This window comes from Oncorhynchus tshawytscha, linkage group LG18, assembly GCF_018296145.1.
Source record: "Oncorhynchus tshawytscha isolate Ot180627B linkage group LG18, Otsh_v2.0, whole genome shotgun sequence".
Lineage (NCBI taxonomy): Eukaryota > Metazoa > Chordata > Actinopteri > Salmoniformes > Salmonidae > Oncorhynchus > Oncorhynchus tshawytscha.
The window spans coordinates 8,666,404-8,692,059 of NC_056446.1; the positions used below are offsets into that span (position 1 = coordinate 8,666,404).

Consider the following 25,656-nt stretch of genomic DNA (forward strand, 5'->3'; position numbering starts at 1 on the left):
GTATATTGATGAGGGAAAAAATGTAATCAATTTTAGAATAAGGCTGTAACATAGCAAAATCTGGATTAAGTGAAGGGGTCAGAATCCTTTCCGAATGCACTAAGTGTTGACTGTTAATATTTGGCAGGGGTCTTTACTTCAACATTGTGTTGTGATGCATCTCTAAAACCTTTCAACACCTTTTCTGGTAGATGTTCTCTATGACCCCTTTTCCATCTGTTTGACCAGAAATCAAAACCTTTAACTATTTTCCATTCTTAATATTTGGAATAAGCAATAAGCAATATGCCTTAATTTAAAAAATATATACTCTTAGCTTTCTCTTGACACCCAATTTGACATGCTTCTATGAACTTCACTTGTGCTCATGGGTCCTTTTAGATGGAAATGCCCATATACTACCCAACCATTTATCTCATAAAGTGAGACAAAACATCAAACATGTGACAAAGATTTGAGCTAAGAGTGTATTTCTGTGTTGTGTCACAGTTGGCCACCATGTGAGCCTTCCAAGGTGAGCAGCGTCATTAGACATGCAACATTCCCTAATCTCCCATGGATGGGACAGCTCTTTTCTCAGTACAAGTGTGCAGCCTACACAGTTGTCATGTGATCGGACTTTGAGGAAGGGGCTGTGGGAAGTGTGTGGGGCATTCTGCAGCCTGGTCTCAGACTAGACGTAAAATAGTAAATGTAAAGCTGTGTTAGGTTATGATGCCATATCAAACATAACTCCTAAACTTAACCCTAACCCCTAACCTAGCCAACGTTAGCCAGCTAGCCAATGTTAGCCACCTATCAAAAATGTGTAACATATCATACGTTTTTTAAATTCTTAACATATAATACGAATTTTAAATCATAACATATCGTACGAAATTGGTGATGGACATCCACAAATTAATACATACCATACGAAACATAACAGTCTCAGATTTACATACAGAATAATACGAAATGCTCTGAGACCAGGTTGCATTGTGATATAAATCCAATTTAATGGGGCAGTTATTTTTTCTTTATAATCCTTTGGTGTTGACCTGCCTAAATGAAATCGAGTTTCCCACTAGGCTTTTATCTCTACCCATCTTTCACTCTATATCCTCCCAGCCAAGATCATTCCCAACACAGACTATTCTTACTAGCTAGACAATATCACTGATATTCTAGGACATTCAATGGTACATCCTCATTCCCAAGCATCCCACATTCAAACTGACAATCATCACTCCGACTTGCTGCAGACAATCTCACCTGATCCCTCACCCAGACACAGTGTCATACACCAAGGGTTCACACTGTGGATATTATTATTACAAATACAGGAAGTCATTAAATAATAGTTAGATTAAATCTATTTACAGGAACAACCTCAATTCATTGGGGCATGGACTCTACAAGGTGTCGAAAGTGTTCTACAGGAATGTTGGTCCATGTGGACTCCGATGCTTCCCACATTTGTCTTGGCTGGATGTGGGGAGGGTTCTTGAAATGTAACAGCCAATAAAAATGTAGCCACTGGATGCCAGCGGATCATTCAAGCTGTTTTGACTAATACAAAATTCTCCAGACCTCCAAAGTAGGCGTGACAACAACATGATTTGGAGGTTTTGGCTACGTAAGACTAGGGGTTAGGGGACAGTGATGACAGCTAGCTCTCTGGAACAACAATGGAGACCTGCTACCAGTGGTGTAAAGTACTTTAAAAGTACTACTTTAAAAAGAAAAACTTTAAAAGTACTACTTAAGTAGTTTTTGGGGGTATCTGTACTTTATCATTATTTGAGAACTTTTACTTCACCAGATTCCTAAAGAAAATAAATGTACTTTTGACACCCAAAAGTACTCGTTACATTTTGACAGGAAAATGTTCCAATTCACACACTTATCAAGAGAACATCCCTGGTCACCCCTACTGTCTCTGATCTGGCACTACTGATCTGACTCATTAAACACAAATGCTTCATCTGTAAAGTATGTCTAAGTGTTGGAGCGTGCCACTGGCTATGTGTAAATTAAAAGAACATGAAAATCTGGGAGTCTGATTTGCTTAATGTACAGAATTTTAAATGATTTATACCTTTAATTTTGATACTTGTGTATTTTAGCAATTACATTTACTTTTGATTCTTATGTATATTTAAAACCAAAGACTTTCACTTTTACTTGAGTCATTTTCTATTAGGTATCTTTACTCTTACTCAAGTATGGCAACTTTGTACTTTTTCCACCACTGTCCGCTGCACTGATGACCACTGGGCACTGCCTCACTGCAGCACTGGGTCGCTCCACCCAGCGGTCTATGGGGAGAGGATGGGAGGACTGGTCATTGTGTCCGTGGATGACCAGAGTACACAATCTGTCTCACTGGCTTTGTTCACTGGATTACAGCTAGGTTGGGTGAGGGGTGGGTGTGGTGAGGGTTGGTGGAAAAGGGGGTTTAGGGAGGGGTGAGGGGGGAACACAGGAGGTGTCATCCAGGGCTGAATTGAATACTCTAAAAAAGGCTAGAGCAAATGGACCGAAGTTCACAGGGGTTAGAAACGGTCAAGCTGAAGCTAAAAGGATTCATCCTTGCCAGCACAGGCTACATCGTCAATATATGCAACAAAAGCTAAACTAATAGGTAGCCTAGTCAATAGGTAACTATAGGTATTCAAAAGGAGATCAGGGAACCATCCTCCGAAAGCTGTTTGAACAGATTAAACCAGAAAGTCAGCAGCATTAATGCTAAGTAAGCTTTCACCTATACTGATGGCCAAAGTCAACATACAATCATAGAAAGAGAATCTATAGAACCGGTATCCCCATTCAAGTCAATGTTCCGACAAAGGGTTCTGTCAAATTACAGTCTTTCTAGAGATTCTATTTCAATGCATACAACACCCCATTGTAAAGGTGCAACAAACAAAAAAACTTTTCATGAACACAGACAATGGGGACCTACCACATGCCAACCCCCCACCTCTCTGCACCCTTAGAAAAGCACTATGATTTTCTTTACAACTATGGGCTGTAGCCTGGCACCCAAACGTAAGTGAAGTCAAACAATGGTGAGGGCAGCATTCAGTCTCGTTTAAACAGGCTAGGTAACGAGGGAAGAAATAGAGAGGAGAGCGGGGCAAGACGCTGGAATGCCGTGTAAATGACTAGAGCAGTGTGGCTGTGGCTGTGTGGAATGCTCCCCAAGGGGCCTACTACTGTGCGTAAGGCCCTCTGGCTGAGGGCTTTTCACTGGGCTACAGAGCTAGGCCAAGGGCTAATGGCTACTGCCCTGTCTGGCTGCGAACTACCGCTCGGTCAACTCTGAACCAATGACGTTTGTTCCCACTGTAGATTCACTTTCAAAAGTAGGTTCCTTTTCAAATGTACTGTAGAGTCACTATGAACGTAGATGGCATTTCAAGCATTATGGCGATCCAGTGGTGCTATTTAGCGGCCATGACTAAAGCCAAACGAGAGTTGTATTGGGGGGAGGGGTTGATGTGGGCGTCTTGTGTGTGTGTGTGTGTGCACGTGGCAAGCATTTCTATATTCACTCAATCATTCATTCAAAACAGTACACAGTTACAGTCACTCACACTTCCAGATAACTTCAAAGTCTAACCAGGTCTTGTGTCTTGACATCGCCTTGGCTAGAGCTAGACAAACTTGCCAATTAGCTTCAGCCGGCTGGAGTGCGACCATGGCAAAGTTGGTTTGACATTGGATAGCCCGTGTACATTGTGTCATTTACCAATTGTCCCTAACTAGCCCCATAGGGATATTGAACGTCAAACCAAATTGACACTACAATAAATGTTTCCGACTCAACGATGCCACATAGGCCGTTTTCAAAAGGAGAAGTTGCTTTTTAGGGGGAGTCGCTCTTTAAGGGTAGAACTAACCTCTTCCCCAGGCTATTGTGCACGTCTGATACATAAACAGTAAGGCTGGCACCGATGAAGTGGATGTCGATTAAGGCAGCCCTCCACACCTTTATGACTCAGAAGGGCTGGGTTAAATGCAGAAGACCCATTTCAGATGAATGCATCACCTTCCATAAACAATTCAAAGTCGGCCTTAGTGGGATCGACCATAGAATTCTATGGGAGTGACCTTACTTGTCATAATTTTATTTTAGCGACTCAGAAGATTGTGGCGTGCTAGCATACAGGGAAGGTGTTGTGGGAGATGATTGGTTGGTGGATTAAGCAATGCCTACGCACCTGGAGTTTCTCCCAATATTTCTGTATTGGCTAACGAATGCCAAGTTTGACACACATTTGGGCGGAAGTTTCTGGGAGCGAGTTCAGGTGTAGACCTAATGTCCAAAGAAACCACATCTAAAAACACATTTTTTTAAATGACACAATACAACAGTTTGACATCTGTACCAAACAGCCATTTTAAAATGTTCACAATGACGGGTACTGTAATATATCAAAAACACATTGGCAGACATGTCATATTTAAAATCCGAAAAAACAAATGACACATACCTCAATTTGCACAGAGGGCTGGAGTCTCAAAAGACAATAAAAGTAACGAGACCTTTTAAAAAAAAGGAACGTGTCAAAATACATTTCCCAATACAATTATTCTATATTGCATACACATTTACTTTGAGTGGAAATCTGAAATGCATCCTTGAATCAACATATAAATGATATCTTTGTGTTGATAATAATAATAATGAATGAGGGAATTTCCTTCCATCAGATTTCCCATTTAAAAAGGCCACTAAGATGACTCTACATCGGCACATAAAGCCTCACAAATCCATTCACTAGAAAGAAGGGAAAAGATTCAGTGACATTTAATTTAATCTATAAAGTTATTCTCGCTATCTGAGAAAACAAGGAAGTGGGCTACTGTTTTGTAGCAGTGTTAGCTCGTTCTGAAGCTCTGTGGCTGAAATAACACACTTCAGTTTGGTCATGCAAAGTTGCAGCAGAAACACTCTGGACACTGTAAAAACATTCAGGATGGATTTTGACTAGGTCCCTTCCCCAACACATTCATGAGGAATATTAGTATGAATTTCAACAACCCATCCGATGGCTCTCCAGCAGAGATTTAAAACAGAATATTGTTTGGCATTTTGTAGTGCACATTTTCTTCAGTGATAGACCCTCAGGCTTGCAAGGCATCCGATTTTGTTGTTGTTGAATAAAACGGTTGCTGAAGTTTGCTGATACAAGATAGCCTACAGTACTTACGCGAACAGTACTCAGTGCTATTTCAAAGCAATTATAATTATAGGCATGGTGAGGTTTTTACACAGCGTCTTCCTTCAACTAACAACTGCCATTAAAACAGAGTCAAGACCAGAATAAAAGTCTGAGAAAAATTAATTTAAAAAAACATATTTTCAAAAACAAGTCTACAGCATAGATGGTTCGTCAAATATTCAGAAAAATTTCACAAATTAAATCTACCATCCAAACTAAATATTATAAATGCATCTACAGAGAAAATTAGATCATTACTAATAAGTTAAATAAAATAAAATTGTAATAACAATTTTCTATTGTGGGGCCAAGGCTAAGAAAATGTATGTTCAAAGCCTATCCCGAAAAAATAAAAAAAGAATGCATAAATGAAAAGGTCCATAGATCAACAAAAAGACCTGCGGAGTAGACAGGTGTGCTTGGCCTTGCAGGTGTCGTGTTGGCTCATGGTACTTGCTGGAGGGGAGTCTCCGTTCTGTCCTTTATTGAGACGCTTTGGCACAGAGACACCGTGGAGGGATGGGACGACGGTGACACATCACAACCCGGCGCTAATGTGCAGCAGGCCAGACCAGGCCGTGGCCCTGGCGGTTGCGGAGGTCAGAGGTGAGGAGGTGGCGAGGGGTTGGCAGTGGGAGGGCTGGGACAAAGGGTGTCTTCGAACAAGTCTGCGGTAGTGGAGCCATTTTCCTACCAGTGTTCCCAGAATCAGAGCGCGCTGTACACACGACAACCCACTGTCAATTTTGGCTGCCACTTTTTAAAAACTTCAATCCACTTTAGTAGTGATTCTATCCTTCCTCCGACTGTGTCCGGTCTGTCTCACAGAGAAGATTCCACCTCTCGGGTGATGATGACCTCGGGCTCCGGGGTCCGGGGGACCACCTGGACGACTGCAGCAGCCGCCTGCTCCAGAACTGAAGCTCCGGCTGCTCCCTCTGGGGTCTCGCTGATCACCTCCATTGCAGAGGCCGCCAGCACCTTCCCCTCGCCTGCCGGACCAGTGCCAGCAACACCCTGCTTGTCTGCAGCGCCACAGCACAACTTGGGCGCACACTGAGTCCGGCAGGAGAGCTCGCAGAGAGAGGCACTTGACTCGGAATTGACCGTGACAAACTCGGGCTGGATGGTGGTGGCGTGGATGCCCTCGTCGTGGAAGAAGTCCTTGATGCGCTTGGCCACGTCCATGTAGGATGTGGGGTCGTGGCACTTGATGTGCGCCGTGGCGATGATGCGCGAGCCCGCCAGCTGCCAGATGTGCAGCTCATGAATGGCCAGCACACCGTCCAGCGAGAGCAGCCGCTCGTTGAGGCGGTGCATGTCGATCTGTTTGGGCACCGTCTGCAGGAGGATCAGCGCAGACTCCTTGAGCAGTGGGTAGGTGGTGTAGAGCAGGATACCCACCATGATGATGCACAGCGTGGGGTCAAGGTAGAGCACCCAGCATGGCCCCACCATGGTCCGCTGAAAGCTAGAACCGTTGCCGTCCATGGACAGGTCCACCAGGGTGTGGTTAACGTGCGGGTGGTCTGTCGAGTGGCATGGGTTGAAGCAGCTCTCGCCAGGCGGGCACGGCCGCCACACAAAGGTGAAGATAAGGGCGTTGACCACCACGATGACCGAGCCCAGGGCGTCGCCCAGCACATGCAGGAAGACGCCGCGCATGTTGAGTGAACCCTCATCGTGGCTGTGGTCCATGTCCTCGTAGGCGGCGCTGCCGTTCATATGCACCTCGCCGTCGTTGCGAACAATCTCTGAAGGAAGAAGACGGGGACAAGGGGTTAAAGAGGTCGGGGGGGGTTGTGCAAAAGCACAGCCCTGTTAGAAATGCATCCTTCCTAGTTTCTTTGAGATCATTTTTTTCATTTAACTAGGAAAGTCAGTTAAGAACAAATTCTTATTTACAATGACGGCCTACTGGGGAACAACTGCCTTGTTCAGAGGCAGAATGACAGATTTTTACCTTGTCAGTTCGGAGATTTGATTTAGCAATCTTTCAGTTACTGGCCCAACGCTCTAACCACTAGGATACCAGCATTGATCTAGAAGTGATTGGATAGGTGAAAGCAAGGTGAGCACCATCCCCAATGACAACCAATTCAGAGCCGAGATTACTTCAAGGAAGGTACAAAGGATGCATTTCTAGTATTTGAATAGAGACAACATATTTGAGAGGATGATAGGAAGAATGGCAGAGACTCTTGCATCAATGGGATGGAGAAAAGAAAACGCTGATAATTACAAAGACGAGGAATGACTGGAAATCTTAATTTTGAATGACTCACATCCAGCTGTGGTTTATTAGCTGCCTCATCCAACTACTGACCACCATATCAAACCATAATGATTGATGACTTCATCAAAGGTTTTGGAGGACATGGTTGATGTGCCATGTACGGCTGCCCGAGGAGATAAACACCTTGATAAGAGCTAAGACTTGAATTAAAACCATTTACTTCAACGTAGAAAAGAATGTAGGCCGTAGTACGTCACCTTCCCAGTTCCCATTCTGGAAATGAACTCCAACCGGCGTGGTGGTGGAAGCCAGTAAATTAACTGACCACAACAGACCACAACAGAGCTCTCAGCTCACAGACCCTAATATCAGCAAGGAGATCATGGTCATTATCTGAATCTGGTGGATTGCCATGTTTACACCATAATATCCTGTTAATATGATAAAACAATGGTGACAAGAATCACTGAAGGCCTCTGACTGGGATTTATATGAACCATTTTTTGTGTAGTATATAAACCACTTATAATATGTGGGTTTTGTGAAGGAAGACAACTTCCTGTTATGGTTGTAGAAGCACGAGTAGTGACAATACGGATTAAATGTCTTCTAATAAGGTCACGATTTGAAAGCCTGGACTTCAAATACTCAATGTAATTTGAGGGATAAAATCTGGATGGCTGGGACTTTCACAATTGTGGTTTTGTAACAAGTCATGACACGTCTGGCACTATGTAAAACATCTGCATGTATTTTTTTTAACAAGTTAAGTCGGTTAAGAAACAAATCTTATTTTAAATGACAGCCTAGGAACAGTGGGTTAACTGCCTGTTCAGGAGAATTGAACTTGCAACCTTCCGGTCAACCGCTCTAACCACTAGGCTACCCTGCCTCCCCAGATTTTTTTCAGATAAGTTTGATTCAAATTCTTTGTAATACTACAGTGAGCATGCAAAGGGGGCACAGTTTTATGAAGCATTGTGTATTTTACAGACAAGCAAAGAGGCATAACCTGGGAATAGGAATAACTTTCTTCCTGAAGTGGCAAAAAGAAAGGTGGCAGTTCCTTGAGATAAGAGATTCAATTAAAAGGGTCTGTTGTGCACTCTCATGGCCTCTGCAAAAGGAATTTCAAAATGGTGTGTGGAGAATAGGCATAGTCATGAATTTAGTCAGTGAATTTAGCCTTATCACTGTTTCTGTTAAAAACTACAGATGTCATTGTGCCTCTGCCCAACCATTACGCTTTGTGAGCCACTGGTCTGTCTAGCTTAGGCTATAGGAGCCCATTTGGCAACATATGATAGATATACTGATGATGCCCAAGTCAGGAGACCCACATTAGCCCAGTTACACCTTTGAGATGGTAGTGGATATTGATCCAACTACAATACAGAAGAAACCCAGCCAAGACCATGTGAGACTGGCTGTGTTGAATGTCTCTCCTCAAAGGCAAAGATATGAAAGGGTTAACCAGAACACCACAGAGATGGCTTTGGATTAAAGACCACTCCATATTGAGTAGGCCTTCAAATTTCAGTTCTTTGAATAAAATCCCTGTCAGTGTGAGATTAGAGTGTGTGGTCTGTTTGCCCCCACTCCCCAATTATAACATCTTATTTCAATCGATGAAACAACATAAAACCTGAGACAGGCTAGTATGGTTGTTTCATATCTGATATCATAATGAAGAGCTGTCTAGATATGATTCATAGTAGAACAATGAACCCGAGGTGAAAGAAATATCAGTATCACTGGGCGCCACAAAGGGTCAAATTCTGAGTGAAAAGATTGTAGCTAGACAAGTACAGTAGCTACATCAACACAGTATGTTGACAGTATAGCTGCTTACTGTAAAATACAAATAATTAATAACATAACTTACCATGTCTACGTCTCTCAGTGTCCACGCCATTAGGGGGGCTGTTGTGGCTTCCCACCAGGTTGTTGGACTCCTCTCCTGATGATCCATTCGGTCTTTCTGACTTGCATATTTTACCCCTCTTGTTTTTCTTATTTCCATGAGAATGTCCTCCTCCGTGAGAGTGCCCGTGTCCACCACCTGCGTGTCCGTGGAACAAGCACAGCCCGAGGAGGTTGACCAGGAGCCCGGCGGCCCCCACACCGATTACTACATGGGGTTTCTCGATTTCATGTGGGTTGGTGAACCGCTCGACGGCCTCCAAGATAATGGTGAAACAGAGAGCTGTGAGGAACACTGCGTTTACGAGAGCCCCCATCACCTCCGCCCGGATCCATCCGAACGTGTTTTTATTTGTCGATTGCGTCTTCTCAGCGAAGCGCACCGCTACCAAAGCCACAACCAGCGCTATGACATCCGATAGCATATGAAATGAGTCCGACAGCATTGCCAAAGATGCCGTGATCCGGCTGACGACTACCTCCACAATAAAAAAACCAAATGTCAATGAAAGCATGCATAGTAGCCGCACACGATTAGGCTCACAAGCCATTTTTCTCCGCTGGTCACTCGTTTAGCTAGATAACTGAGTTAGCTAGCTAGTTAGCTTACAATATGCTGGTAGCTATCTGTAGCGTGCCAATCGAGACTGGAAGCATATGATGGGATTCCATCACGTATTGTAAATATGTATATGCTCGTTAAAAATTCGTAATAATCGTACGATTTACAACCGACTCCAATTCCAGATACAGCAAAAAACGATGTTGGCTCCTCAAAACCGGCTAACTGGGAAAATTAAAAGACTGGGGTATATTTCAGAAACGTTAGCGTAGACTTTGATTTGCAGACGGCTGAAACTTTGCACCCGAGCCGGTAAAGTTTCCACAACGAATGAGGCACGCCCTGGTATTTTGCTATTGGTCATTATGGATAAAGTCGAATTTGGTTGGTCCATTTTCACAACCATTTCACATGGGCGGAGCCGAGCGTTGCTATGTAGGCACGTTGCGTAAAGCAAACATTTCGAGGTCGTCGTTTGGAATCAATCGTCTAACATTTTGTGACTTCTTGTTTTTTAGGATGGTGTATAGCATCTCCACAATGCCCGTTGTCTTATTTTTGTTCGCTAACAAAATGGTAACCACCCAATAGACATTAGGTTACTTAGACTACTGGTTAAGCACGATTTACAAACCGAAAAGAAGCCTACACCTACTCTGAAAATATCTAAATGAAAATCGACATGTTATTTCTCAATCTGTTTAAAAAATATATTTGCAAGGGAAAATGTCCTAGCAATACTTAAGTAGATTGAACAATTTAGAACGCATCCTGGCCATCACACAGTTACATGATTGTGGACCGCAATTTGAGTCATTGCGTGTCAAAAAAAGATATACATCTAATAACGCTATTTGACGTACCAAATTAGCTTGTTGACCAATCAGGACCTATATATGACTAGACGTCACATAATAATTTAACACGTAAATATTGTTTTACGTAGTTATTACACCATCACTCGTATTTCATGTCACAGAGATGATGCTGCTGCTGCTGCACTTCAACACATACAGATTCCCCCAAGCTCTCGGACCGATTAATGATGGTCGGACCCACTTATGTGAAGCTAGACATAATAAGGATTAGCCACAATAGTTCGCCTTCAAAATAAAAGCCTCAGTAAATTTGATGCAAATAGTGCCATAATAGAATAGATCATGCTAAACAAGGTTGGACTGTGTCATAAATTCAACAAAAGACCACTTGTTACATTGAGAAAAATCTGTTGAAATCACACTGTGCATGCATTAGACTTTAGAATTGCATTTGATATATTAACATGCAATTTATATAACAACATTCCAACCTCGTTTAGCATACTTATTTCACTGTACAGCCTTCCCTATAGATTGTGGATCAATGACATTGGGTATCAATGACACCCACAGAATATGAAACCACTGTGAAATGAGCCACATTTATTGTATCAGTCAACCACTATGTGTATTGAACACTTCCAGAGGTGAAACAATACAAAGTGGATGTTTTAGAGTCTGATAACTCTGAGGAGGACTTTGGAAAAAAGCACTTGGGTATTAAGCAGACTGATAACCCCTTTAATTGATCCCAAATCCGTAGGTAAGGCTGACTGGGGAGGTGATTTCCCACAGCCAAAGTCCTGCAATAAGAGTTATGATGCTAATATTTGCGTAAACTCTTCACAGTTGTATTCTGTGGGTCTAACAAAGTAGACTTATACCCCATGTCATTTCTCCACATTCCAACACGCCAACCTTGTTTAACTTGATCTAGTCTAAATATGGCATGATTCCACCAATTGTAACCATTTGCGTCACTTTCAAAGAGGGAGTTTTATTTTGAAGTCGAACCAAAATTCCACTATTGTGGCTAATCGTTATTGTGGCTAGCTTCATAACACGGTCCAGTCAAGCCTCACTAGCCAGATGAAGCTAGCTGGCTGCTTGTAACGTCAGCTTTGGGCAACAGGGTTAAGTAGCTGGCATGCTAGTTATTTTCCTGAACTGAAGTTCAATTTCAATAGGAGGACAAGTGGCTACCTAGCTAATACTTACTCACAAGGATTCCTAAATCATTACTAAGAATATTGAAAATGACTGCAGTTTCTACTGCTCATTGTTTTCAGGCTGGTTGCATTGGTGCTAGCTAGGAGGGTACCTAGCTAGCGTTTCTAACAACATCTGTATCAAAGATATTTGCAAACATTTTTGATCCTGCTCTTATTTCAAATGATCAATGATTGTTTTCCCATTCGGTCGAACAAATAAAGCCTTATTACCAACGTGGTATTGTAAACACAACGTGCAAATTCAGCACACACAACATTCTATAATATCATTTTGTTATTTGACGTGTATCTTTTTTGTCAAGCAAAGACCCAAACGGCGGTCCATACAGGATTCATTTTGGAAGAACGTCTTCACCTGCAGATTTCTCCAGCCACTTTCGAACGACACTTCAACCTTTCCAACATGAAAGGAAGAGGAGAAATGATTACCTCTTGTGGGAGACACTGACTACTACAAGCCTTTACATCTCGAGTACACTAGATTACCAAAAGTATGTGGATACCTGCTCGTTGAACATCTCATTCCAAAATCATGGGCATTAATATGGAATTGGTCCCCCCTTTGCTGCTATAACAGCCTCCACTCTTCTTGGAAAGCTATCCACTAAATGGAACATTGCTGAGGGGACTTGCTTAAAGCGATAAGGCCTGGCTCGCAGTTGGGGTTCCAATTAATCCCAAAGGTGTTCGATGGGGTTGAGGTCAGGGCTCTGTGCAGGCCAGTCAAGTTCTTCCACACTGACTTCGACAAACAATTTCTGTACCATTTCCGCTTTGTGCACAGAGCATTGTCATGCTGAAACAGTAAAGTGTTGCCACAAAGTTGGATGCACAGAATCTTCTTGAATGTAATTTTATGCTATAGCATTAAGATTTCCCTTCACTGGAACTAAGGGGCCTAGCCCGAACCATGAAAAACTGCCCAAGACCATTATTCTTCCTCTACCAAACTTTACATTTGGCAGGTAGCGATCGGGCAGGTAGTGATCTCCTAGCATCCGCCAACCCAGATTCGTCCTTCGGATTGCCAGATGGTGAAGCATGATTCATCACTCCAGAGAACGCGTTTCCACTACTCCAGAGTCCAATGGCGGAAAGCTTTACACCACTCCAGCCGACGCATTGCATTGTGCATGGTGATCTTAGACTAGTGTGCGGCTGCTTGGCCATGGAAACCCATTTCATGAAGCTCCCGACGAACAGTTCTTGTGCTGACGTTGCTTCCAGAGGCAGTTTGGAAATCAGTAGTGAGCAGTGGCGTGCCGTGGGCCTGGGGCCTGGGCCTTCAGTGAGGTCCTACACAGTCCCACCCAAATGAATCCACCTCTTATTACCATCATTATGATGCCATGGCTCTAAACACTAAACATTTAGACAGAAACGCAGTATAACCAAGCGTTGCATCACCTTGAAATTGACATTTTTATTCAGAGAATTGCAGGGGAAGAGTACAATTTAATTTTAATTTTACCAGGCAAGTCAGTTAAGAAAAAAGTTCAAAAAATGCAGAACTAAGAACAGATATAGCCCTTGGTTCACTCCAGACCTGACTGCCCACGACCAGCACAAAAACATCCTGTGGCGGACTGCAATAGCATCGAATAGTCCCCGCGATATGCAACTGTTCAGGGAAGTCAGGAACCAATACACGCAGTCAGTCAGGAAGGCGAAGGCCAGCTTTTTCAAGCAGAAATTTGCGTCCTGTAGCTCTAACTCCAAAAAGTTCTGGGACACTGTAAAGTCCATGGAGAACAAGAGCACCTCCTCCCAGCTGCCCACTGCACTGAGGCTATGTAACACGGTCACCACCGATAAATCCATAATAATCGAAAACTTCAACAAGCATTTCTCAACGGCTGGCCATGCCTTCCTCCTGGCTACTCCAACCTCGGCCAACAGCTCCGCCCCCCCGCAGCTACTCGCCCAAGCCTCCCCAGCTTCTCCTTTATCCAGATAGCAGATGTTCTGAAAGAGCTACAAAACCTGGACCCGTACAAATCAGCTGGCTTGACAATCTGGACCCTCTATTTCTGAAACTATCCGCCGCCATTGTCGCAACCCCTATTACCAGCCTGTTCAACCTCTCTTTCATATCGTCTGAGATCCCCACGGATTGGAAAGCTGCCGCAGTCATCCCCCTCTTCAAAGGGGGAGACACCCTGGACCCAAACTGTTACAGACCTATATCCATCCTGCCCTGCCTATCTAAGGTCTTCGAAAGCCAAGTCAACAAACAGGTCACTGACCATCTCGAATCCCACGTACCTTCTCCGCTGTGCAATCTGGTTTCCGAGCCGGTCACGGGTGCACCTCAGCCACGCTCAAGGTACTAAACGATATCATAACCGCCATCGATAAAAGACAGTACTGCGCAGCCGTCTTCATCGACCTGGCCAAGGCTTTCGAGTCTGTCAATCACCATATTCTTATCGGCAGACTCAGTAGCCTCGGTTTTTCTAATGACTGCTTTGCCTGGTTCACCAACTACTTTGCAGACAGAGTTCAGTGTGTTAAATCGGAGGGCATGTTGTCCGGTCCTCTGGCAGTCTCTATGGGGGTGCCACAGGGTTCAATTCTCGGGCCGACTCTCTTCTCTGTATATATCAATGATGTTGCTCTTGCTGCAGGCGATTCCCTGATCCACCTCTACGCAGACGACACCATTCTGTATACTTCTGGCCCTTCCTTGGACACTGTGCTATCTAACCTCCAAACAAGCTTCAATGCCATACAACACTCCTTCCGTGGCCTCCAACTTCTCTTAAACGTTAGTAAAACCAAATGCATGCTTTTCAACCGTTCGCTGCCTGCACCCGCACGCCCGACTAACATCACCACCCTGGATGGTTCCGACCTAGAATATGTGGACATCTATAAGTACCTAGGTGTCTGGCTAGACTGTAAACTCTCCTTCCAGACTCATATCAAACCAAATCTCCAATCTAAAATCAAATCTAGAGTCGGCTTTCTATTCCGCAACAAAGCCTCCTTCACTCACGCCGCCAAACTTACTCTAGTAAAACTGCCTATCCTACCAATCCTCGACTTCGGCGATGTCATCTACAAAATAGCTTCCAGTACTCTACTCAGCAAACTGGATGCAGTTTATCACAGTGCCATCCATTTTGTTACTAAAGCACCTTATACCACCCACCACTGCGACCTGTATGCTCTAGTCGGCTGGCCCCCGCTACATAATCCATCAAGTCCATGCTAGGTAAAACTCAGCCTTATCTCAGTTCACTGGTCACGATGGCAACACCCACCCGTAGCACGCGCTCCAGCAGGTGTATCTCACTGATCATCCCTAATGCCAACACCTCATTTGGCCGCCTTTTCTTCCAGTTTTCTGCTGCCTGTGACTGGAACGAATTGCAAAAATCGCTGAAGTTGGAGACTTTTATCTCCCTCACCAACCTTAAACATCTGCTATCTGAGCAGCTAACTGATCACTGCAGCTGTACATATAGTCCATCGGTAAATAGCCCACCCAATTTACCTACCTCATCCCCATACTGTTTTTATTTATTTACTTTTCTGCTCTTTTGCACACTAGTATCTCTACCTGCACATGACCATCTGATCATTTATCACTCCAGTGTTAATCTGCTAAATTGTAATTATTTGCCAACCTCCTCATGCCTTTTGCACACAATGTATATAGACTCTTTTTTTTCTACTGTGTTATTGACTTGTTTATTGTTTACTCCATGTGTAACTCTGTGTTGTTGTCTGTTCACACTGCTATGCTTTACCTTGGCCAGGTCGCAGTTGTAAATGAGAACTTGTTCTCAACTACCTGTTTAAATAAAGGTGAAAAAAATAAATAAAAATGATGGCCTACCCCGGGCCAAATCCTCCCGTTTCCCAGACGACGCTGTGCCAATTGTGCGCGGCCCTATGCTACTCCCGATCACGTTGTGATACAGGCCGGGATCGAACCTGGGTCTGTGGTGACGACTCTAGCACTGAGATACAGTGCTTTGCTGCGCCACCTGATTCATGAAAAAAGTCACGACCGGGCTGATGGAAACATGAAACGCTGGTACAATTTTATAAATGTCGACAATATGTTCGTTCCACATGATGCACGTTTTGTTTTTTTCTCTAGCACTTCACAGTGGAATAAAACAATCAAAGCTTTATTTGAATCACCTGTGTAGTGCTAGGGCGAAAAACAAAATGTGCATCCAGTGGGCCCCATGACCGAGTTTTGGAAACCCTGTATTTGGCTCGAGGAAATAAATGATGAACTTCACAGGGTGATGAATGTGCAAAGTAATGAGTTTGATGATCCTTTCCAATAAATATCGACTTGTCTTATTCTGGTGACATGAAGATCGATGCTTGGCTGCAGTTTAACAAATCCAAATAATATCGCTCTTATCCATATTAATCCCCTGATGTAGGTAGCCTACCCGCACTGTATCAACTAGTTGATAGCTAGAGGACATTATTAGGACACGTAAACACCTTAATCGGCGTTCCAGCTGTGCATTTGATCTCCGTAAATGCTAACGACAGCCGAGCGAGCCTACCACTTTAGCGCGAGTGAAATTAGTTCCGAACTGAATGTATGCGTCTGTCATTTTCACGTACACATTTTATATGTCCGAAATCAGAATCATATATGCTTCCAAAAATAACATGATCGCTGTGGTAGAACGTTTATTTTGATCGACATTCTGCATTTGTCAGAGTGCCATCTGGTATCCTGATTTCAGATGTGTCCATGTAAACAGGATTATTAGGGAAATCGTTATTTTTGCAAAGCATGTAAACGTTTTAATCAAACTATTATATTAATTTGACTATCCACAAAAATTGTATTATTGTGTGCATGTAACCGTACTCAAATCAACAGATAAACCTTACAAGGTGAGAATGAGATCACTTGCATGTAACGTAAATCTTTCATTTAGAAATAAAGAGAATGTACATTCTTCAACAATAATCAATCTCTGATTACATAGATTCCTCTACAAGAGGGCACTCACCCTTACATGTTATATTCCCAAATCATTTACATGGTCACATTTCTTTGCAAACTGCTGAGAACATAAAATGAAACATTTAGAAAAGTGTAGCAAGAGCTGACCAACATGTAGCCCTAATCAAAATGCCCATTTGAGATGAATAGGAGACAAGCAAAGGACCAATAAAAGACACATGTCAATCAGATAACAATTCCACTGAAACAGACATTTGTTGGGTCATCAGTGTCTCTTTTTAACAGAAAACAATGGCCTCGACGTTTGCCAACCCTTCCCAATTCCTAAACTCATATTTGCAAAACATTTACATATTTCCAGCAGTGTATGTGGGAGTGGACACCCATTTATACATCTCTTGATACTGTACCAACACAGCCCTTGAAATATATTTTTAATGCCACAGTATGTACAAAGCATCATAACTTTAGTGCAATTCAGTCTAACATCGACACATTTGAAATGTCAAGGTGGAAAAAACAAACACACCAGTAAAAAACATATATTTGGTATCCAATATTTAGCCATTTCATCACAGTACAATCACTCACAATATGATACAAATAAATTAAAGCTACACATTTTCCCGAAAGGGTGTGACCACTAGGTTTCAGTAGCTCTAAAACTCTCTATTAGTCAGAAAGACTGAGCAGAGACCAGTAGCTTCTGGGATGTAGCTCAGACATCCATTTACATGACACTGATAATCAGGCCCTAAACAGCAGGCTCTTCTGGTGCTAGCGGATGCCTAGGATCTGCCTGCTCTTGAGCTGGTAGTTCCTCTCCACCTCCTCCAGGGCCTGGGTCCGCAGGTTGGCTGCCTGCAGCCTCCTCTTCAGCCCCAGCTCCTGGCTCTTCTCACTCTGCTTCTGATCAGGCCTCTGGTTCTCTTTGCTGTCTCTGGCAAAACTGACCATCTTTTCAGGGGGGACATTCTCCTCTCCCACATCTAAGGGGGCCAAGATGGCAAAAAGTTACACATGTTGAACAGGTTTTATCTGCTACATTATGTGCAGATAAAATACCCTCCCATAATATGTTACCAAAACAATTCTCAAGTTCATAATTTGCCCAGAGAAAAACACAGGTGTCTTAAAGTGACCTAAATGTATTCCCTCCCCTTTATTTGATCTGAAAACATGGCTACCCTATATCATATTGTTCAACTTCAATAAAGAAGCAAAATCACGTATCCTCCCTTTTCCTGGTTTTTCGCTTGACACCCATACCCATGTCATTGGAATAGAGTGGTGGCAGGGTCTTCTGCTGTTTTACCAGGTTGCAGCTCTTCAACAAACTCTCCGCTCTGAAATGAAAATAAATTGTTGGGAGTCAAAATAGAGTATAGCCAACCCTCTTGCAGTTTTATAGCAAGGAATGCGATTATGACAGCAAAAGCGTGAAGGAAAGTAGCATTAACACATCTTGGGAGGACTAAAGCCTTAGCATTTAGTCTAATGTGACATTAAAACAGCAGTTTTCTGCATTTCAAGTGAAGTGATCCAAGGGAGCTTTGTTTTACCTGGCAAGTTTCTCATTCGATAGTCTCTCGTGAACACAAAGCTCCTGCTCCCGCTCTGTAGGAGGAATATATATATATTTTTTAATTTAACTAGGCAAGTCAGTTAAGAACAAATTCTTATTTACAGTGAAAGCCTAATTCACCAGTTACAGGATAATAATTCCACAGATTACAAACAATTCAGTCTATATACACTCAGTAGCATAGCCAGTGACACATTGACTACAAACAACAATCATTATAGATGTTTCAGCAGTCCACACCAAGCAACACTGATTAAAAGAACATCCGTGTTCCAACACCAGAGGGGTCTCACCTGTGACTCTGACATTATAGGGACCAGGGTTGGGGTTGAATCAGTTTTCAATTCAGTCAACTTAAGTGAATTGAAATTTCAATTAAGAACAAAATTAATTAAGCTTAATCGTGATAAGGGTAAACACTCACGCTCCAGCTTCTCCTCGCACTCCTTTAGGGCCTTCTCCCTCTCCCGCAGCAATTGCTCCTTGAGCCTCAGCGCCGCAGCAGTCGGGGGGGTTGAAGACCCGGTTGGCTTTGGGTTCTCTGGATTAGCCGAACTCCTCCAGTTGCGCACCTGCATCCTCCTCTGCTCATCGGCGACCACGTCCACCAACAGGCTGCTCTGGAGAATGGACTCCACCGAGGGCCTCAGGTAGTCCTGGCAACGAGGCACAACAACAGCCAAATCAACAAAGAGTAGAATGGTGGGCAGGAGGGATTAAAATCTCTTGACATTGAAATTGTATTTTGAGCATAATAATGTGCTTGGCGATGGAGACAAATAATAATCTCCTCAACGGGTATGCTGCAGTGAGGAGTTGCTCACAAGATGACTTGAACTTTAGATGGAGATTTTCTGTGCCGTGAAACATATTCCAAACCTTTAAATGGAGCATTCTGGACAGGAGTGTGTTCAGCTCCTCTGAGTACCGGTAGGGGATCCTCCTGAACTTCCCCTCTCGGATCTTCTCTGCCAGCTCTTTTTGGTTATAAGCTGTGAAAGGAGGCCTTGATGGAAGAAACATGCATCAGACTGTAGTCTAAGGCATTGATTGACTGAGGGATATTTAGTAAGAATATAGATGACCGGTAAGGTAACTTACGATAAGGCACAGAGTTCATACAACAAGCATCCCAGGGACCAGATATCCGATTTCTCGTTGTAGGACATGCGATTAATTTGTTCCTGTAAAATATGGAATTGTCCACACATGGACAGATTGATTAGAAAACTTGAGTATGGGGTGGGAGGGAGGGGGTGTTGTATTTTTCTGTACCAATTATGTTGATTGTCCTGTTTGAAAATGGGCAAATCCATATGAATTGCATCACTTTTTGACAGCCTCCCTTTTGATTTAAATATACATTTCCATACATGTTTGTCCATGGAAGAAGTGGTCAGAAAGTGACATTTTGGACCTGAATGCCAAAACATTCAGGAAATAGGTGCTCAAAGTTGACCCATTTTGCATTCTCCACCAAACCATGAGACACCATGTCTTCATCAATGGAAAAGCTAAACGATTGAGTTTGATATAATTGAAATGCTTTCAAATAGTTGTCAAACTACTTTATAATTTACCCAAATCCAATAAATGTGTTTAAAAAAGAAAGAAAACCAGAGTATCTGGTTGAAAAAAAAAGTTTTACTTTTAAAACCATAATCATAGGATTCCCAGTTCCCAAAGCCTTTGCTTTTGCTATTGACTCACAGGCGACATGTAGTAAGGGGTTCCGACGAAAGTCTTAGCAAAACTGGTGTCATGGTTCAGGATTCTTGCGAGACCAAAGTCACCGAGCTTGACATTTTGCTTGACATCCAGGAAGATATTGGCGGGCTTGAGATCTCTGTGCAGCACTGTGGCCCCACCATCGCTCCGGCGATGGCACTCCTTCAGTGCAAGAGTGAGCTGTGCCATGACTCGCATGATGAATTCCTCCTCCAAGTAACGCCTGGCCAGCAGGAACACAACATGCACAGAGTTACCAACCAACACGCTTACATTGAACATGCCAAATGCAATTTGTATTATTCTTTTTAGTCATGACAACCCTCAGAGTTTGCCTACAGGCTGGGAAGCCAGTGTTCAACACCCACAAAGGGTGGGTATCCGCCGTTCGCTACCTAGGTGTCAGAGAGGGATGGCCATTGGATATACAGTGGGGCAAAAAAGTATTTAGTCAGCCACCTATTGTGCAAGTTCTCCCACTTAAAAGATGAGAGAGGCCTGTAATTTTCATCATTGGTACACTTCAACTATGACAGACAAATTAGGAAAAAAAATCCAGAAAATCACATTGTAGGATTTTTCATGAATGTATTTGCAAATTATGGTGGAAAATAAGTATTTGGTCAATAACAAAAGTTTATCTCAATACTTTGTTATATACCCTTTGTTGGCAATGACAGAGGTCAAATGTTTTCTGTAAGTCTTCACAATTTTTTTACACACTGTTGCTGGTATTTTGGCCCATTCCCCCATGCAGATCTCCTCTAGAGCAGTGATGTTTTGGGGCTGTTGCTGGGCAACACGGACTTTCAACTCCCCCCAAAGATTTTCTATGGGGTTGAGATCTGGAGACTGGCTAGGCCACTCCAGGACCTTGAAATGCTTCTTACGAAGCCACTCCTTGGTTGCCCGGGCGGTGTGTTTGGGATCATTGTCATGCTGAAAGACCCAGCCACGTTTCATCTTCAATGCCCTTGCTGATGGAAGGAGGTTTTCACTCAAAATCTCACGATACATGGCCCCATTCATTCTTTCCTTTACACGGATCAGTCGTCTTGGTCCCTTTGCAGAAAGGCCCCAAATCATGATGTTTCTACCCCCATGCTTCACAATAGGTATGGTGTTCTTTGGATGCAACTCTTTGGATGCAACTTTGGATGCAACCCAAAAAGTTATATTTTGGGGTCATCTGACCATATGACATTCTCCCAATCTTCTTTTGGATCATCCAAATGCTCTCTAACAAACTTCAGACGGGCCTGGACATGTACTGGCTTAAGCAGAGGGACACGTCTGGCACTGCAGGATTTGAGTCCCTGGCGGCGTAGTGTGTTACTGATGGTAGGCTTTGTTACTTTGGTCCCAGCTCTCTGCAGGTCATTCACTAGGTCCCCCCGTGTGGTTCTGGGATTTTTGCTCACCGTTCTTGTGATCATTTTGACCCCACGGGGTGAGATCTTGCGTGGAGCCCCAGTTCGAGGGAGATTATCAGTGGTCTTGTATGTCTTCCATTTCCTAATAATTGCTCCCACAGTTGATTTCTTCAAACCAAGCTGCTTACCTATTGCAGATTCAGTCTTCCCAGCCCGGGTGCAGGTCTACAATCTTGTTTCTGGTGTCCTTTGACAGTTCTTTGGTCTTGGCCATAGTGGAGTTTGGAGTGTGACTGTTTGAGGTTGTGGACAGGTGTCTTTTATACTGATAACAAGTTCAAACAGGTGCCATTAATACAGGTAACGAGTAGAGGACAGAGGAGCCTCTTAAAGAAGAAGTTACAGGTCTGTGAGAGCCAGAAATCTTGCTTGTTTGTAGGTGACCAAATACTTATTTTCCACCATAATTTGCAAATAAATTCATTAAAAATCCTACAATGTGATTTTCGGGATTTTTTTTCAAATTTTGTCTGTCATAGTTGAAGTGTACCTATGATGAAAATTACAGGCCTCTCTCGTCTTTTTAAGTGGGAGAACTTGCACAATTGGTGGCTGACTAAATACTTTTCCCCCCCACTGTATGTACAGTGCATTCGGAAAGTATTTAGACCCCTTGACCGTTTCCACATTTTGTTACATTACAGCCGTATTCTAAAATGGATTACGTCGTTTTCCCCCCTCATCAATCTACACACAATGCCAAAGCAAAAAAACAGTAAAAAATACATTTAAAAATGTTTGCAAATTTATAGAATTGAAAATATCACATTTATATAAGTATTCAGACCCTTTACTCAGTACTTTGTTGAAGCACCTTTGGCAGCGATTACAGCCTAGAGTATTCGTTGGTATGACAATACAAGCTTGGCACACCTGTATTAGGGGAGTTTCTCCCATTCTTCTATGCAGATCCTCTCAAGTTCTGTCAGGTTGGATGGGGAGCGTCGCTGCATAGCTATTTTCAGGTCTCTCCTGAGATGTTTGATGTTCAAGTCCAGGCTCTGGCTGCTTCACTCAAGGACATTCAGACTCTCCTGCGTTGTCTTGCTGTGTGCTAAGGGTTGTTGTCCTGTTGGAAGGTGAACCTTCACACCAGTCTGAGGTCCTGAGTGTTCTGGAGCAGGTTTTCATCAAGAAGCTCTCTGTACTTTGCATCGTTTATCTTTCCCTTGATCCTGACAAGTCTCCCAGTCCCTGAAATACATCCCCACAGCACGATGCTGCTACCACCATGCTTCACCATAGGGATGGTGCCAGGTTTCCTCCAGACGTGACGCTTAACATTCAGGCCAAAGAGTTCAATCTTGGTTTCATCAGACCAGAAAATCTTGTTTCTCATGATCTGAGAGTTCTTTAGATTCCTTTTGGCAAACTCCAAGCGTGCTGTCATGTGCCTTTTACTGAGGAGTGGCTCTCGTCTGGCCACTATCATAAAGGCCTGATTGGTGGAATGCTGCAGAGATGGTTGTCCTTCTGGAAGGTTCTCCTATCTCCACAGAGGAACTTTGGAGCTCTGTCAGAGTGACCATTGGGTTCTTGGTCACCTCCCTGACCAAGGCCCTTCTCCCCCGATTGCTCAGTTTAGCCTGGTGGCCAGCTCTAGGAAGTCATTTAAGAATGATGGAGGCTACTGTGCTCTTGGGGACCTTCAATGCTGCAGATCTGTGCCTCGACATAATCCTGTCTCGGAGCTCTACCGACAATTCCTTTGACCTCAAGGCTTGGTTTTTGCTCTGACATACATTGTCAAAGGTGGGACCTTATATAGACAGGTGTGTGCCTTTCAAAATCATGTCCAATCAATTGAATTTACAACAGGTGGACACTAATCAAGCTGTGGAAACATCTCAAGGATGATCAATGGAAACAGGATGCACCTGAGCTCAATTTCAAGTCTCATAGCAAATGGTCTGAATACTTATGCAAATAAGGCATTTATTTATTTTTACTACATTTGCATTTTACCAGAAAAATTCTAAAAACCTGTTTTCGATTTGTCATTATGGGTTGTTCTGTGTAGATTGATGAGTAAAAAAGTGAATTTAATACATTTTAGAAGAAGGCTGTAACATAACAAAATGTGGAAAAAAGGAAGGGGTCTGAATACTTTAGGAATGCACTGTATACATGGATGGACAAGGAAACCAAGGTAAACACGACAGCACAAAACACACACACCTTTCTTTGATGCATCTGGTGATGAGGCTGGAGAGGTCGCCGCCTTTGCAGTGCTCCATAACGATGTACAGTGTAGTGTTGGTCCGATCTATGATGCGGTCATAATATCTCACAATGTTTGGATGCGTCAGTTCACGGAGGAGGTTGACCTCGGACACCAGCATTTGCTTCTCGCTCTCAGCCATTGTGCCGTAGTCCAGCGCCTTCCAAACTAGAATCTATGATGAAACCCAAACACCACAAAACGAAGCATTTATTGATTGGCCAAATGTTATTTAATTTCTAAGGTTTCACAGGAAATGCATGGAATAAAATGCTTGATGTTGGGAACATACTTTAAAGATGGCAAATCAACATATACATTGAAGGCTAGGTACTAACCAGCTACTTGTTTTACTTCAAATGCTGTATGGTTCACATACATAACGTTAGCTATGTGACACCAAATCCTCAGTTGTAGGTAAACAACATAGCTTATGATTTAGTTTTGTTCATAGATATCGGGAGGTCTGGTGTGCCCCTTTCTGTTTATTGAGGTCATTTTTGGAACCCCTTTTTGGCTCAAGAGCCCAGAAGCTAACGTACCTGGCCTGGTGGCTTACTTGGTGAACTCAATGGAGTTGAGTTTATTACGCTAGTGGCCATGTTAACTAACGTTAACTAGCTAGCTAAAGTTAGCTAGTAAGCATAACGTTAGCTACACAAAGTCGAACCATATATTCAATCAAATTCAATTGACTTTATTGACATGACAATTTCATTATTACTTACATTGTCAAAGTATACATATCGAAAAATAAAAATAAACAACAACAAAAATATTTATATAATATATATATATTTATATAAATAAATTCACTAACGTTACTGTAGACAGGTTACATTTGCTAGCTTCTAACGTTAGCTAGCTAGGTACAGTACAGTGCACGCTGTAAAAAGCAAAACACTTACCTTCCCATCAGATTTCCTCCGTATTTTCTGACATTTGCCATAAGACCCTGATCCTATGGTATACAACACCTTGTAATCGTCAACACGAGATGGCATTTTGGCGAAGCTAGCAAGCTAAATGCAAAGTTTGCATTCAAGGTAGCTACTGTAGCTTACTGTAACGTTACTGTACTGTACTTAGCTCACGTAGCTAGTTGCAGGTGTTCAGCGAAGGAGAGCAACAACTTTACTCTGGCAATGGAAATATTTTGTACGTTTTCTTTCCTTAAATAATGTTAGCAAATGTAATTGCTGGCAATATATATTCGATCACTTATTTTCTACACAGTGATTTGTGTAGATGACGGTTTAAAATTGGTGCCTGAATTATTCAATGTGGTTGGTCTGCATTCAGAATATTCTGATTGGCTGGAATTAAGATACAACCTGCAGGTTGCTAAGCATCTGACACCCGCAAGATTTGGCGCGGGTGTTTAAAGAGGAGGAATTTTAAAAATTAATATGCAAGTCAAAATTAAAATGTACTCATGTAATAAAAAATAAAACATCACAGAACCCAATGTATAAATCTAAAATCTTCCTTACTGATTACGCTACTCTGTGTGATATAATCTCACCACAAGGTGGCAGTAAAAGCAAACTGTACTTTTATTCTCCCCCAAGGTGACCACCTCCATGCAAATAACAACAAGTAATTGCCCGAGTGGTGCCACACATTGATAACTATTCTATCAAAGTACACCTTGTCCATCTATTTAAGTTAGAATAGAACAAAACAGAACATAATAGAGTAGAACAGAACCGAATAAAACATTACCAACGATGACGAGACAGCCTACATGGAGG

At 42.8% G+C, this 25,656-nt stretch overlaps 2 protein-coding genes across 3 annotated transcripts; both read right to left on the reverse strand.

Moving 5' to 3' along the window:
• Window positions 1-4,326: 4,326 nt before the first annotated feature.
• Window positions 4,327-10,286, reverse strand: LOC112217427 (zinc transporter 1). The gene is made up of 2 exons (XM_024377710.2): window positions 9,335-10,286; window positions 4,327-6,967 (listed from the first exon to the last, which is right to left on the reverse strand). Exons 1-2 carry the CDS (start codon window positions 9,921-9,923, stop codon window positions 6,036-6,038), a joined length of 1,521 nt encoding a protein of 506 aa, XP_024233478.1. The 5' UTR covers window positions 9,924-10,286; the 3' UTR covers window positions 4,327-6,035.
• Window positions 10,287-17,352: 7,066 nt separating this feature from the next.
• Window positions 17,353-25,199, reverse strand: LOC112218052 (serine/threonine-protein kinase Nek2-like). 2 transcript variants are annotated; one of them, XM_024378653.2, is made up of 9 exons: window positions 24,811-25,199; window positions 23,860-24,077; window positions 20,231-20,471; window positions 19,622-19,704; window positions 19,400-19,526; window positions 18,945-19,176; window positions 18,498-18,552; window positions 18,205-18,281; window positions 17,353-17,924 (listed from the first exon to the last, which is right to left on the reverse strand). In XM_024378653.2, exons 1-9 carry the CDS (start codon window positions 24,904-24,906, stop codon window positions 17,713-17,715), a joined length of 1,341 nt encoding a protein of 446 aa, XP_024234421.1. In that variant the 5' UTR covers window positions 24,907-25,199; the 3' UTR covers window positions 17,353-17,712. The 2 variants fall into 2 exon arrangements, with proteins under 2 accessions (XP_024234421.1, XP_042156552.1); XM_042300618.1 differs by having other exon boundaries at window positions 17,509-17,924; window positions 18,251-18,281.
• Window positions 25,200-25,656: the final 457 nt, after the last annotated feature.

Excerpts from the sequence above, each read along its gene's own strand:
- LOC112218052 (XM_024378653.2), bottom strand. The coding sequence starts at position 24,906 with ATGCCATCTCGTGTTGACGATTACAAGGTGTTGTATACCATAGGATCA. Across the intron at positions 19,527-19,621 it reads TATGAACTCTGTGCCTTATC|GCCTCCTTTCACAGCTTATA; the intron begins GTAAGTTACCTT and ends TCTTCCATCAAG. Across the intron at positions 17,925-18,204 it reads ACTCTATTCCAATGACATGG|ATGTGGGAGAGGAGAATGTC; the intron begins GTATGGGTGTCA and ends TGGCCCCCTTAG.
- LOC112217427 (XM_024377710.2), bottom strand. The coding sequence starts at position 9,923 with ATGGCTTGTGAGCCTAATCGTGTGCGGCTACTATGCATGCTTTCATTG. Across the intron at positions 6,968-9,334 it reads CACTGAGAGACGTAGACATG|AGATTGTTCGCAACGACGGC; the intron begins GTAAGTTATGTT and ends TTCTTCCTTCAG.